The 12,903-nt window shown below is 41.5% G+C and overlaps 1 protein-coding gene across 1 annotated transcript in view; it reads left to right on the top strand.

Annotated features, from left to right (window-relative positions):
- The window catches only part of LOC139383970 (WD repeat-containing protein 43-like), a 44,035-nt gene continuing 31,132 nt past the window's right edge, over window positions 1-12,903 (top strand). Inside the window, exons 1-7 of the mRNA XM_071128595.1 lie at window positions 1-241; window positions 1,416-1,550; window positions 2,575-2,696; window positions 3,289-3,409; window positions 8,028-8,146; window positions 11,745-11,847; window positions 12,261-12,325. Of these exons, the coding sequence (XP_070984696.1) occupies window positions 35-241; window positions 1,416-1,550; window positions 2,575-2,696; window positions 3,289-3,409; window positions 8,028-8,146; window positions 11,745-11,847; window positions 12,261-12,325 (872 nt within the window). The 5' untranslated portion in view covers window positions 1-34. The remainder of the gene's footprint in view (window positions 242-1,415; window positions 1,551-2,574; window positions 2,697-3,288; window positions 3,410-8,027; window positions 8,147-11,744; window positions 11,848-12,260; window positions 12,326-12,903) is intronic.

Raw genomic sequence — 12,903 nt, 5'->3', positions numbered from 1 at the left:
GGCAAGTAACGCAGACGCATGCATTGCTTCAATAATGGCGGACGGTGGATGCAATTCTTCGTTGCGTCTACCCTGCGTTTTCTCGCCAAAATCACGCCAATACCTAGCTTCATTTGCCCAAGATGGTAGACTCCGTATATGGAACACAGATAGTAAAATACTTCATCAAGAATACGTGCCTTCAGCCCACTTGAGTGCCACTTGTACCTGCATAGTTTGGGGACCATGCCGAATCGCCAAGGTATGTTTGGGCGATGCATAGCCATAGGCCCGGGTGAGTCTGCTAGGAGATCACTTTGTAATAACTTGATAAAATGTATTTATGAAAATATTTACTTTATTAGATGTATACTTGTTAAGTATCATCTGTAGTCGTTTACCATTATGTTGTGTGGACTGCCTAGCAAAGTAATTACCATGTTAGCTTCGTTAGCAACGAGCTAAAGTCCGTTACAGCAACTGTCCTGTAGGACGCACATGTTTTTCGCACGTGGTGGTCGCCCCAAAAATTTGCCACAGGTCTCTTTTTGAAGGTGTCATGATTCTTACCAAAAATGGACTTTTCAGTGTAACAAATGTGTGTATATAGGGACCACCAGTAATAATGAATGTATTTCAAATACGAACACGTTAAATGTAGCTAGCTATCTCGTTAGCGAACCGTAAAGGATAACTGTACCTAGTTAGGTTAGCTCCTCTAGTTAGCTAATCACCGTATATGACGCAGATTCTGATTTCCAAATCCTCATTTTAACCACCTCAATGGTTTACTTTATAGAAGTTAACCGTAACACAGAACAATACACGACTGACGTAATTATTTTAATAGCACTGAGTTTTACAAAATAAGTTTGACTCCAGGTGTAAAACGGGCTTTGTAAATACATTTGATTGACAATTTCCGTAAGCACTGACAATTTACCTTAAGTATGCATGACAAAGTGCATTATACCCCACGGCCAATGTTCCTAGTCTAAAATTGTCACTATAAACTCTTAAGAACAACCGGTAGGAAAACACCTTTTGGTTCGTTCAACCTTTAAACCCAACTAATTATTTGGTGAAAAGTGTTCCTGGAACCGGAAAGAACCAAATAACCCATTGTAGTTCTAGGTAGGATACATTTTTACATCTATAAGTGTAGCTAGATGCTAACCAATTGTCTACATGTGACATTGTGGGATTTGTGACCATACGTCTTCGACAACAAAATGCTTTTGTGATTTAGCAGATGCTTTTGATGTTGTAGTCTAGTCTCATTATTTCGGAATCTTGGTAATTCAAGGTTTAAACTTCGATGCTATGGAAATTCAGACCACCCATAGACGAGGCCTTCGAAACAGAAAAGGAAAACTGAAGTCCTGTGTCAAAGTCAATAATAAAACGTGATTGACTTAAACTGTATTTTACTTCAGGAGGGACCTCGGAGGAAGAAGAGGAAATCAGAGGCAGGGCATGTGGAGGATTTGGCGGATCTGTTGGCTCTGGGAACGGTGGCGGGCAGCATTATCATTTACAGCGCAGTGAAGGGGGCACTGCACTGCACACTGGTAAGGACTGGGATGTAGCATGACTTTCATTGCCAATTTGGGAAGTACCAAAAATCATATTCAGCTCAATGTTGCTTGCGCAATGCAACTAAATGGTTGACTTTGTGGTTGAACATGGTACTTGAAAAATATGTATTATAGAAGACTGCAGTGACAAGTCACGGGTTAAAGTTCTGTCACTGCGATGGATTTCTATGAAATGCATTTTGGAGAGGTTATTTTTTTAGGTCAATGTAGATTGGCGACAATCAGGGTCTGATTTTAGACCTGGGACACCAGCTCTGTGCAATTCGGTAGGACAGAAGCAGCAGGCTCCTGACCTTGTGGGTTAAGAGTTGAATACCCCTGAAATGGCCCATGCATGGTCCAATATGTTTAAAATAAGTGAAACATTTTAATAGTTAGTTATTGGGCCCATTTCTGGAGGTGGAAGTTGTTTTAGATGGTGTCTGCATCCTTTTATTTGGAAACTTGAGTGTAATGTCTAAGTCACCAGAACTTAGCTTCTCAGTCCTTCAACATATCAATTAACCCGGGGAGGACCCCACATCTTCTAAGCAAGGGGACTGGAATTGGTCACAGTTTAATACATGTACAAAATCATCATTTCCCCTAAAATCATGATGGTCGTAACTTTCTTACATGAATGGGTAGGTTAACTTGGCCCCAGACAATTGAGCTGAGATCGACTTAAAGAAAAATTCCAAGCAAGAAACTCCTAGTATTTGTTTCATTTGTCCATTGTTGACAGTCCCTAATTGTTTAGCTTGTCAGCCCTTAACTTTTCAAGAGATATTTCTTTGAAAATACATCCCTGTATGATGCGTTCATTTACAGTCATAGGATTTGTTTTGTAACTTCACAATTACTTTTTAGTCATCAACCTTGCATCTCAGGTAATATATCATTATTATTGAAATGTCTGATACTGTCTTTATCCAAACTGTAAACCATATGAATTTATTTGGTGTGAAATGTTCTTTCTCATTATTAAAGCTCATATTTAACCTCTGCTCCTTCCCAGGATGGGGGTCATAATGGGGGAGTGAACTGTGTTGAGTGGCACCCCGAGGACGGCCTGCTCTACAGCGGCTCAGACGACTCCTACATCGTAGAGTGGGACCTGCAGACAAGCAAGACCCGCTGGTGGGTACCTTCCCTTTCTGTGTTTGTAGAAATCAGTCACTCAAAGTGGTCTAAATTCAGAAGATAATTCTTTGCGATAGTCTATGGCTTAGCAGTAACACCTTTTTAGGAGTTGAAAGGTCTGTCCTCCACCACAGGTTTCCCTCACTGTAGGAATCAGTTAATACCAGACTACATTCACAATCAATTTGAAATCTGTTATGGTGCGTCAACCTGATATTTCTAACTTGTGTAAATTTCGATATCCAGGAGAATAAGAAAAACATTGGTCTAGCCACTCAAAGGCTATTAGACCTGGTTAGGTCAGGTGGAACTTTGTGTGGAGTATAGAATAGTGGCTAACAGACTGCTTACAAAGGCAAATGTCCCAGAGGAATCAAAGCATCGGGAAGAATAGATAAGTTGTGCATCTGTATCAATGCACTTGGTGATTTAGAATTTCGTAAACCTTTGCCTTGGGTGGTGTAGCTGCCGCCGCCCCCCAGCAAACCTGTCCCCTGCCCATTGACACCCACATCCTATCTTTTCTCTCTCCCACTCTCTGGTTTCTTTATTTTATGGAAGACCCATTAATTGTCACTTTTCTCAACAGTAAGTGGAAGGCGGACCGTGCGTCAGTGACCAGTCTGTGTGTGAGTCCTGATGGCAAACTGCTGCTCTCAGCGGGACAGACCATCAAGATGTGGGACCTCAAGACCAAGGAGGTGTACCGGGTAAGTTAGTGGGACCTTTCCAGCAGTGACATGGCCCACATTCACATGAATTCATCATGATACTGTCCAGGGGAACTGACACCAAGGGTCCTATCCTCACCGTTTAGTTAATTTACAGTGCATTTGGACAGTATTCAAACACCTAGACTTTATCCACATTTTACATCCTTCAAAAATGGATGATTGTTTTTTCCCCTGTTAGTCTACATACAATACCCCATAATGACAAAGGAAAAACAGGTGTTAAACATTTTTGCAAATGTATAAATAAAAAAATATGTTCAAATGTACTTATTTTCAGACCCTGTACTCAGTACTTTGGCAGTGAATACAGCCTCAAGTCTGCTTGGGTATGACGACAAGCTTGGCACACCTGTTTTTGGGGAGTTTCTTCCATTCTCTGCAGATCCCCCCCCCCCAAGCTCTGTCAGGTTGGATGGGGAGCGCTGCTGCACAGCTATTTTCAGGTCTTTCCAGAGATGTTCGATCGGGTTCAAGTCCTGAAGCCTCCTGTGTTGTCTATGCTGTGTGCTTAGGGTCGGTGTCCTGTTGGAAGGCGAACCTTCGCCCCTGTCTGAGGTCCTGAGTGCTACTGAGCAGGTTTTCGTCAAGGATTTTTGTTCTTTGCTCCGTTCATCTTTTTCTCGATCCTGACTAGTCTCCCAGTCTCTGCCGCTGAAAAACATCTCCACAGCATGATGCTGCCACCCATGCGTCACTGTAGGGGGGGTGCCAGGTTTCCTCCAGATGTGACTTTTGGCTTTCTGTCCAAAAAGTGCAATCTTGGTTTCATCAGACGAGCATTTTGTTTCATGGTATGATGGTAGTCCATTGGGTGTCTTTTGGCAAACTCCAAGTAAGCTGTCATGTTCCTTTTACTGAGGAGTGGCTTCCACTTGGCCACTCCACTTGGCCACCTGATTGGTGGAGTGCCACAGATGGTTGTCCTTCTGGAAGGTTCTCCCACCTCCACAGAGGAACTCTGGACCCTCGGGTTCTTGGTCACCTTTCTGACCGAGGCCTTTCTCCCCTGATTGTTCAGTTTGGCTGGGCGGCCAGCTCTATGAAGAGTCTTGGTGGTTCCAAACTTCCGTGTAAGAATGATGGAGGCCACTGTGTTCTTGAGGACCTTCAATGCTGAAGAAAAAAATAATGGTGCCCTTGCCCAGATGTTTTGACACAATCCTGTCTCGGAGATGTACGGACAATTCCTTAAACACCATGGCTTGGTTTTTGCTCTGACATGCACTGTCAACTGTGACGGATCAATGGAAACAGGATGCACCCAAGTTCAATTTTGAGTTTCAGAGAAAATGGTCAGGATAGTTGTGTAAATAAGGTTGTGTGTATGAACTCGGCAAAAAAAGAAACATCCTCACTGTCAACGGTTTGTTTTTAGCAAAAGTGTAAATATTCATATGAACACAAGATTCAACAACTGTGACAAACTGAACAAGTTCCATGTGTCCCTGAACAGAGGGGGTCAAAAGTAACATGCATGAAGTACTGCAGTGCATCTCTTCCTCATGGACTGCACCAGATATACCAGTGTGAACTGTTACCCCACTCTTCCACCAAGGCAAGTTTCTGGGGGAATGGCCCTAGCCCTCACCCTCCGATCCAACAGATCCCAGACCTGCTCAATGAGATTGAGATCTGGGCTCTTCACTGGCCATGGCAGAACACCGACCTTCCTGTCTTGCAGGAAATCACGAACGAGCAGTATGGCTGGTGGCATTGTCATGTCAGGATGGGCCCGTGGGAAGGGTACCATATGAGGGAAGAGGATGTCTTCCCTGTAACACACAGCGTTGCGATTGCCTGCAATGACAACAAGCCCAGTCAGATGATGCTGTGACACACCGCTCCAGACCATGACGGATCTTAATAGTTACAGTACCCATTCCAGGGTTTTTTCTTTATTTTTGTTGTCTTCACTATTATTAAACAATGTAGTAAACATCACAACCATGAAATAACACATGGGATCATGTAGTAAACAAGAAAGTGTAAAGCAAATCTAAATATATTTAATACCAGCTTCATGAGGTAGTCACCTAGACTACATTTCAATTTACAGGTGTGCCGTAAGTTACATTTTCTCTGGGTGCCAGGAAGAGATTATTCTGGGGCCAGACCCTGGTCTCTACACAATAAGGACAGTTTGTACAGCAGATTCTTAACAATTCACAGCAGATGGTAATATATAAATCCTAACCCTGTTACCCATTCCATACATCTGTCATGTAGACTGAAGGGGGTGTGTCTTTGTTATAAAAGGCCAAGGTATCTCTTGTCGTTTTGGCTCTCAACGAATCACTTATGGGTGGTTTGTTGACAAGCTCCATTACTGCAGTAATTAAATAAAGATTGTTTGAAATGTAAGTCTGCTTTTTGGTTACAAAGTCCATATTATGGCAAGAACACAAATAAGCAAACATAAATAAATGGCAGTCCATTACTTTAAGACATGAAGCTCAGTCAATCTGGAAAATGTCAATAACTTTGAAATGATCTTCATGTGCACTTGCTGAAACCATCAAGCGCTATGATGAAAGGGGCTCTCATGAGGACCGTCACAGGAAAGGAAACCCCAAAGTTATATCTGCTGCAGAGGATAAGTTAATTGAGTTACCAGCTGTAGAAATTGCAGAACAGATAAATGCTTCACAGAGTTCAAGTAACAGACACATCTCAACATCAACTGTTCAGAGACTGTGAATCAGGCCTTCACGGTCAAATTACTGCAAAGAAACCATTAAAGGACACCAATAAGACTACTTGCTTGGGCCAAGAAACACGAGCAATGGATATTAGACAGGTGGAGAAATGTAAAAATTTGTTTGGTTCCAACCGCTGTCTTTGTGAAAGGATGATCTCCGTAATGTGGTTTCCACCGTGAAGCATGGAGGAGGGGGTGTGGGGGTGCTTGGCTGGTGACAGTCAGTGATTTATTTAGAATTCAAGTCACGTTTAACCAGCATGGCGACCACAGCATTCTGCAGCGATACGCCAGCCTATCATTTGTTTTTCAACAGGACAATGACCCAACACCTCCATGCTGTGTAAGGGCTATTTGACCAAGAAGGAGAGTGATGGAGTGCTGCATCAGATGACCTGGCCTCCACAATCACCCGACCTCAACCCAACAATTGATACAGTTTGGGATAAGTTGGACTGCGGAGTGAATAAAAAGCAGCCAACAAGTGCTTAGTGTGTTGGCACTTCTGTTGGCACTCTTTCAAGACTGTTGGAAATGCATTCCAGGTGACGACCTCCTGAAGCTGGTTGAGAGTGCCAAGAGTGTGCAAAGCTGTCATCAAGGCAAAGGGTGGCTAATAAGAATAATCTCAAACATAAAATATATATTTTGATTTAACGCAATTTTTTTTGGTTACTACATGATTCTATGTGTTCAGTTTTGATGTCTTCATTATTATTCCACTATGTAGAAAATAGTAAAAAATGAGTACTTGTCAACTTTGGCAGGTACTGTATGTAAAAACAAATTGCGGTGCAGTGGCAAATATATAAAATAAAAGTGGAGTAAACGATTGCTTATGCCATGGGGATGGGAGTGCTCCTGTCCATCTAGAGTAAGGATCTGATACTATTTCTGATTTAACTCACATCACCAATGTTGCTGTTGAGCATTTTTTTTGATTAATAAAAGTTTTTTTTTTTTACATCCATTTGAGAATGACACAATAGTTCCTCAAAGCCTATTTCATCTTTTCCAGCTCTCTCCCTTCTGATAACCACTCAATGTGAAAGAGGAAAAAAATGTCATACTCTGATCCGGTGGAAACGTCAAAATAGGCTTGGTTACTTATCCCTTGTGCAAATACAATGTTTTAAGTTCCTTGCAGACCGGCCTTGTGTAGGCAGTGATTTGTAGGATATTTTTGTCTGGATTTTTTTTTTGTTGCCTGCAGACTGGTGTTATTTGTTGACTTATATGTAGGCTATTTTTACATATTGGCAATAGTTGAATTTTTAAAATAAAAGTTTAATTTTAATTTAGAATTGATAAACTATATGAAATTGATTTTGAGATAATAAAAAAAAAAAAAACCTTGTTCCTCGTGCTGGCACGCAGATCAGTATAAATGGACAAGGTTGCGGACTGCTGCTGTAACCAATTACCGGCAACTTCAGGAGCGTAATGGCAGTGTGCTAAGACCAGCAGCGGGAGCACACTGTTTTTCTTCTGGTTAGGTTATATTGATCTCAGGCTCCTTTTTGATTAATTTGTCACTTTGAATTGCAGTGCTTAAAGCATCATACAACCTCAGTAGCCTACATAGAGTTTGGTTTTATTCAAACAGGTTGTCCATACTTGGAAAAATACATGTTTTAAAATTTCAACCAACCGATTGGCCGAAAGAACTGAAGAGTCTTGGTTGACAAATTGTGGGCGTGTTACCACCCTAGTACTGTTCCAGCAGTGTCAGATTTGGGTCGTGTTCAGTAGGTAACAAGAAAGCCTCTTCGTTGCAGAACATTTTCTGTTGTGTCCTAATGAACACGTTCCAGAACAGTGATTACCTCAAGGAGGAGGAAATTATTCAAACGCCCCCTGTCTTTAAGATGTCTAACTCCCACTTGTTTTCATCAGAAGTTCACAGGTCACTCCACAGCTGTGACGAACCTGCGCTTCGCCACCACGCGTCCCCCGGACAGCAATGGCCTCTACTTCCTGTCCGGGGCGGCCCACGACAGACTCATCAGCGTGTGGTGAGAACGGACCGCCATAATGCTTTCCTCAGTAGATCCATTATACACGGGTTGTTTTATTGTGTTGCATGTGATTTGAAGTGACTTGTTTGAAGGAGCTCCTTTGTAAATGAGACCTGTCATTTGTCTCGACAGCCTGATTCTTTAAAGAAAAGGGCTGTCAAATGATATAAAAATAATTAGTCACGAATAATTGCTTGACTTTCTGTATTTAATCGATATTAATCGCTATGAATCTGCTCAAATTTGGCCTAAAATATTTGAAAAGCAGTACATTGGGTTACAGGCATGCTTTGTAAGGGACATTGATACAGATGATTGTTTCTAAGTGCTCCCAATGTTTAAGTCTGCATAGTCTTTCTTAAACTCTGATTTAGAGGGCTTAAGTCTTACATTTCACTTTCAAAGGTGTTTAAACATGTGGCGGAGATAATTAGTGCTTCCATTATATTGTGCCTCATCTTAATTGTTGCTCCTGCGGCAAAAAAATCTAAAAAATTTAACATAAAATAATACTTGAGGCGCACTATTAAGATGTTAGAGCTATCGACATGTGCGCCTCTGTTTACGTCAAGTGCGTGTGCGAGTCAGGCTGTTGCCAGAGGAGAGAACAAGGTGGCCTATACAGTTTGATAGGCAACACTAACTACGGCTGGGTTGATAAAGTGAAAATGTCCTACAAAGACATTGCCCTCTTTCGGAAGCAATTTTGCTTATGTAAGTAATTTGGCTTCACAACGTTCCTGCAGATTTTGGGCTTTTTAAACCATTTTTTGGTCTACATTAATGTGCATTAACCTGTTTCCTGCAATGACAATATTTGCCCTGTCCCTGTTGCTCTGCTGGCTCTCACTTTTGCTACCCTTTCCACCCATGACTGCACCCCTGCCCAGTTATGTGAAATCTATGGATTGGGGCCTAATGCGTTTACTTCAATTGACTGATTGTACTGTAACTCACAACAATTTTACTAAGTGTTGTATTTATATTTTTGTTCAGTATAATTGTTGGGAAGACAGAGGAATTCTGGCGCTTTGTCTGTGAACATCGGGTTCTTTGTCATCTCCCTGACCAAGGCCCTTATTCCCCTATTGCTCAGTGGCCGGGCGGCCTACCTCTAGGAAGAGTCAAACTTCTTCCATTTGAAGAATGATTGTGGCCGATGTGTTCTTGGTGACCTTCGACGCTGCAGAAATGTTTTGGTACCCTTCCCCAGATCTGTGTCTTGACACAATCCTGTCCAATCAATTGAATTTACAACACGTGGACTCCAATTAAGTTGTTGAAACATCTCAAGGATGTTTAATGGAAAGGATGAGCTCAATTTCAAGTGTCATTGCAAAGGGTGTGAATACTTATAAGGTATTTCGGTTAAATTTTTAGCTTAATTAAACTGGTATTCACTTTGTTATTATAGATTATTGTGTGTAGTTTGAGGGTCAAAAAACAATTTCATCCATATTATAAGGCTGTAATGTAACAATGTGGAAAAGTCGAGGGGTCTGAATTCTTTCCGAATGCACTTGTGCACAGCCTGCAAATTTTTTTGTGGGACATAAGATTTATCTTTGATCTGTTGCATGGCTACCTAGCAATATCATATTTGGTTTGCAATCTACGAATGTGTTGAGTTCCGACCCTTGGGTGGTAAATGGTGTGGCATAGGCTAGGCCCTATGCAAATATACACACAAATGCAGAGCAAAATATATTTATGTTTTTGTAATACTTCCAAGAGTTACTGTGTGTGTAGGTTTTTTATTTTATTTATTTTTTAGACCCACTCTTAGGACATTGTTAAGGTTACACTGGTGTGTTTGAGGAATTCTGGTTCAAAATTCTGCTCAAATGATTTGATTTTTTTTGTATAACTGTTATTTAACTAGACAAGTCAGTTAAGAATAAATAATTTTTTACAAAGATGGGCTACACTGGCCAAACCTGGACGACGATAGGCTAATTGTGGCGCCCAATCACGGCTGGTTGTGATACAGCCTGGGTTCAAACCAGGGTGTCTGCAGTGACACCTATCACTGAGATGCATTGCTTTAGACTCTTAGACAGCGGCCTAGCTCTCCAGATGGCCAGTTAACCATATATTTGATACACTGAGTGTACAAAACATTAAGAACACCTTCCAAATATAGTTCACCCCACCTTTGCCCTCAGAACAGCCTCAGTTTGTTGGGGCATGGACTCTACAAGGTGTCAAGTGTTCCACATGGACGGTGGCCCATGTTGAATCCAATGCTTCCCACAGTTGTCAAGTTGGCAGGATGTCCTTTGGGTGGTGGACTATTCTTGATACACATGAGAAACGGTTGGGTGACAAACCCAGCAGTGTTGCAGGTCTTAAATCAACCCGGTGTGCCTGGCCCCTATAACCGCTTGTCTTGGATTCACCTGGTCAGTCTGTCATTGAAAGAGAAGGTCTTCATAATGTTCTGTACATTAAGTGCAGTATATATTACTATGGAATTTTTCATGGTGTTATCTTTATCGTATTGTCATACTAAGCTAGTATTGATATTGAAACCCAAATTCTGAAATGTGTTTTTGATTAGCTCCCTTAGGGTAGCCTCAACACATGCATATGGCCAACCCCATGCTTTAGACATCTATAGCCTAGCCAAAATGCTACTACAGCCTAGGGATGGGCATGGTTATCCAAACGGACGTTAGTATTCGATTAGTTGCGGTAGTATTAATTGGAGAAATAAGCCTACTTTTAATGAGGCTTTGTCTAAAATGTAAATCTGTGAAATTGCTACATATAAGTCAGCGGTCACATTTAGCTTTCAGAAATCTGCATTTTCAAAAAACAGACCTAAAAAAACAATCATGTTATTTTTTGCTTCAATAGTGTTTAGGGGCATGTCACTAGTTTTTATTCATACAAAATACATTCGTGCTACACATTTGACAGAAAGTACTTCATCAGATGACAACCAAAGTGCAACACAATTTGGATAGCAACCGCACATAAATAGGCGTACAATGAAAAGGCAAGGTATTTTTTTGCCAAAACGATACATGGCCATATTTCTACAGTTTATAGTAGAAGAAATGGGGCCAGCTACATTTCCTTATGTTTTGCTTGAAGTTAATCTTGCATTTTGGAAAGTACTGGAGCAGAATTTCGTGATCCAAGCAAATATTTTTTTCCAAGTGAAAAAGTGCAACTGAAGCACGGAATTAGACCTTTTACATTCATCATTTGGAGCAAACCCTGAGTGAAGCCGAGCAGAATTTACACTAAAAATCCTTTTTAGATCTGCGTTCTTTCTTTTTCTGTTTGAGCAACGCGACCCCTGCAAGGATAGGCAGTGACATTTTTATATTTTTATTAAACCGTTGTGAATTTGAGTGCACCCCATAAAGTTAACAATTAAAAAGGTGAATATTTTCTTCCCTATTGTTATTAACTTTAATTTTTACATCCCTAATTAACAAATGTGTTTGTCTTCAATTGATTTGTATTGGTCACTTGCTGCCAAGAACTCAAGGTTAAGTTTACAAATGAAAAAAGCAAAGCCAAATGGCTCGTCTTTGGGCTGGTGTGTGTGCTTCATCTTCATGTCTGTCTATCCACCCCTCAGGCAAGTCCAGGAGGACAGCAATGACAAGAACTCTGTGGTGTCCTTCACCCTGACGGACGACCCCCAGCACATTGACCTCTTCACTTCCAACAGCAAGGAAGAGGTGAGTCGACCTTGCCTCACTGGAGGTAGGGTAGGGGTCCGTTTTACCTAACAAGTTTCAGTTCACCAAACGTCCCCCAGTGAAGGACCCAGGAGCACTGGCTGTGGAAGTTAATCTATATCACTTGCTCACTCTCCACCCTGCTTTCTCAATCGTCATCGTCTACTCCCTTCTTACCACACTGTGCCCTGACCTAATGGCCGTGAGATTGAGATCTGAGGGGATGGAGCGTATCCTCTGTAAAATAATAAAGAGGCTGTTGACCGAGCTTGATTCACTGATAAGTGCCTACCTTGGTTCAAGACATTCCTTAGAAACTGTGGGTGTGCATTTGGGGTCTAAGGCAAGGTTGTGGTGGGTGATTTGGGACTGGACCTCTGACACATGCCTAATGCTATTTCTCCTTCTCCTAGGCGGTGAGGCTGGCGGTTGTGTGTAAGGATGGGCAGCTTCATCTCTTTGAGCACTTTCTGAACGGGTTAGTCTCTAAAACCTTGTCCCTTCCTGTCACTGTGCAAGGCGGACTCTTCTTATTCCTCTAGCACAACAAGGATCATATCCTCATTAATTTACAGCCATTTAGCAGTCAATACCAACACACCTTTCCCCTGTCACTGGGCAAGGCGGAGTACTTAAATGGCACTGATTCTTATACATTATCTGTCAGGGAAGAGAGAACGTTCAATGAGGGAAAGGAGACGTATAGTAGTATGACAATTGCCAATTTCAGGAAAGAAGTGATGTTTATAGTAGGGTAAAGAAAATCCTTTGGCATCAAGTGACCATAAAATTGTTACATGGTAGTTAGACAGCGTAATTGGTGTAGTAGTTAGATTGTTAAATAGTACTGACAGCTGAGATTTTATTTACTCGAATTATAGTGCTGGTACACATTATTACATGGTAAACCAGTGTTTTCCCCAAACGCATGGAGTAGCCAGCCAAATAGAAAAAGTAGCCAGCCAGATTCCCAAAATGTTTGCCGAACAAGCTTTATTTTGGTGGCTTCTGGTACATTCTATTGCTAGATTGGTATTTTCAACTAGCAACCAGGGT

The sequence above is a fragment of the Oncorhynchus clarkii genome, chromosome 25 (assembly GCF_045791955.1).
Source record: "Oncorhynchus clarkii lewisi isolate Uvic-CL-2024 chromosome 25, UVic_Ocla_1.0, whole genome shotgun sequence".
Taxonomy (NCBI): domain Eukaryota; kingdom Metazoa; phylum Chordata; class Actinopteri; order Salmoniformes; family Salmonidae; genus Oncorhynchus; species Oncorhynchus clarkii.
This window is presented reverse-complemented; position numbering and strand designations above follow the sequence as displayed.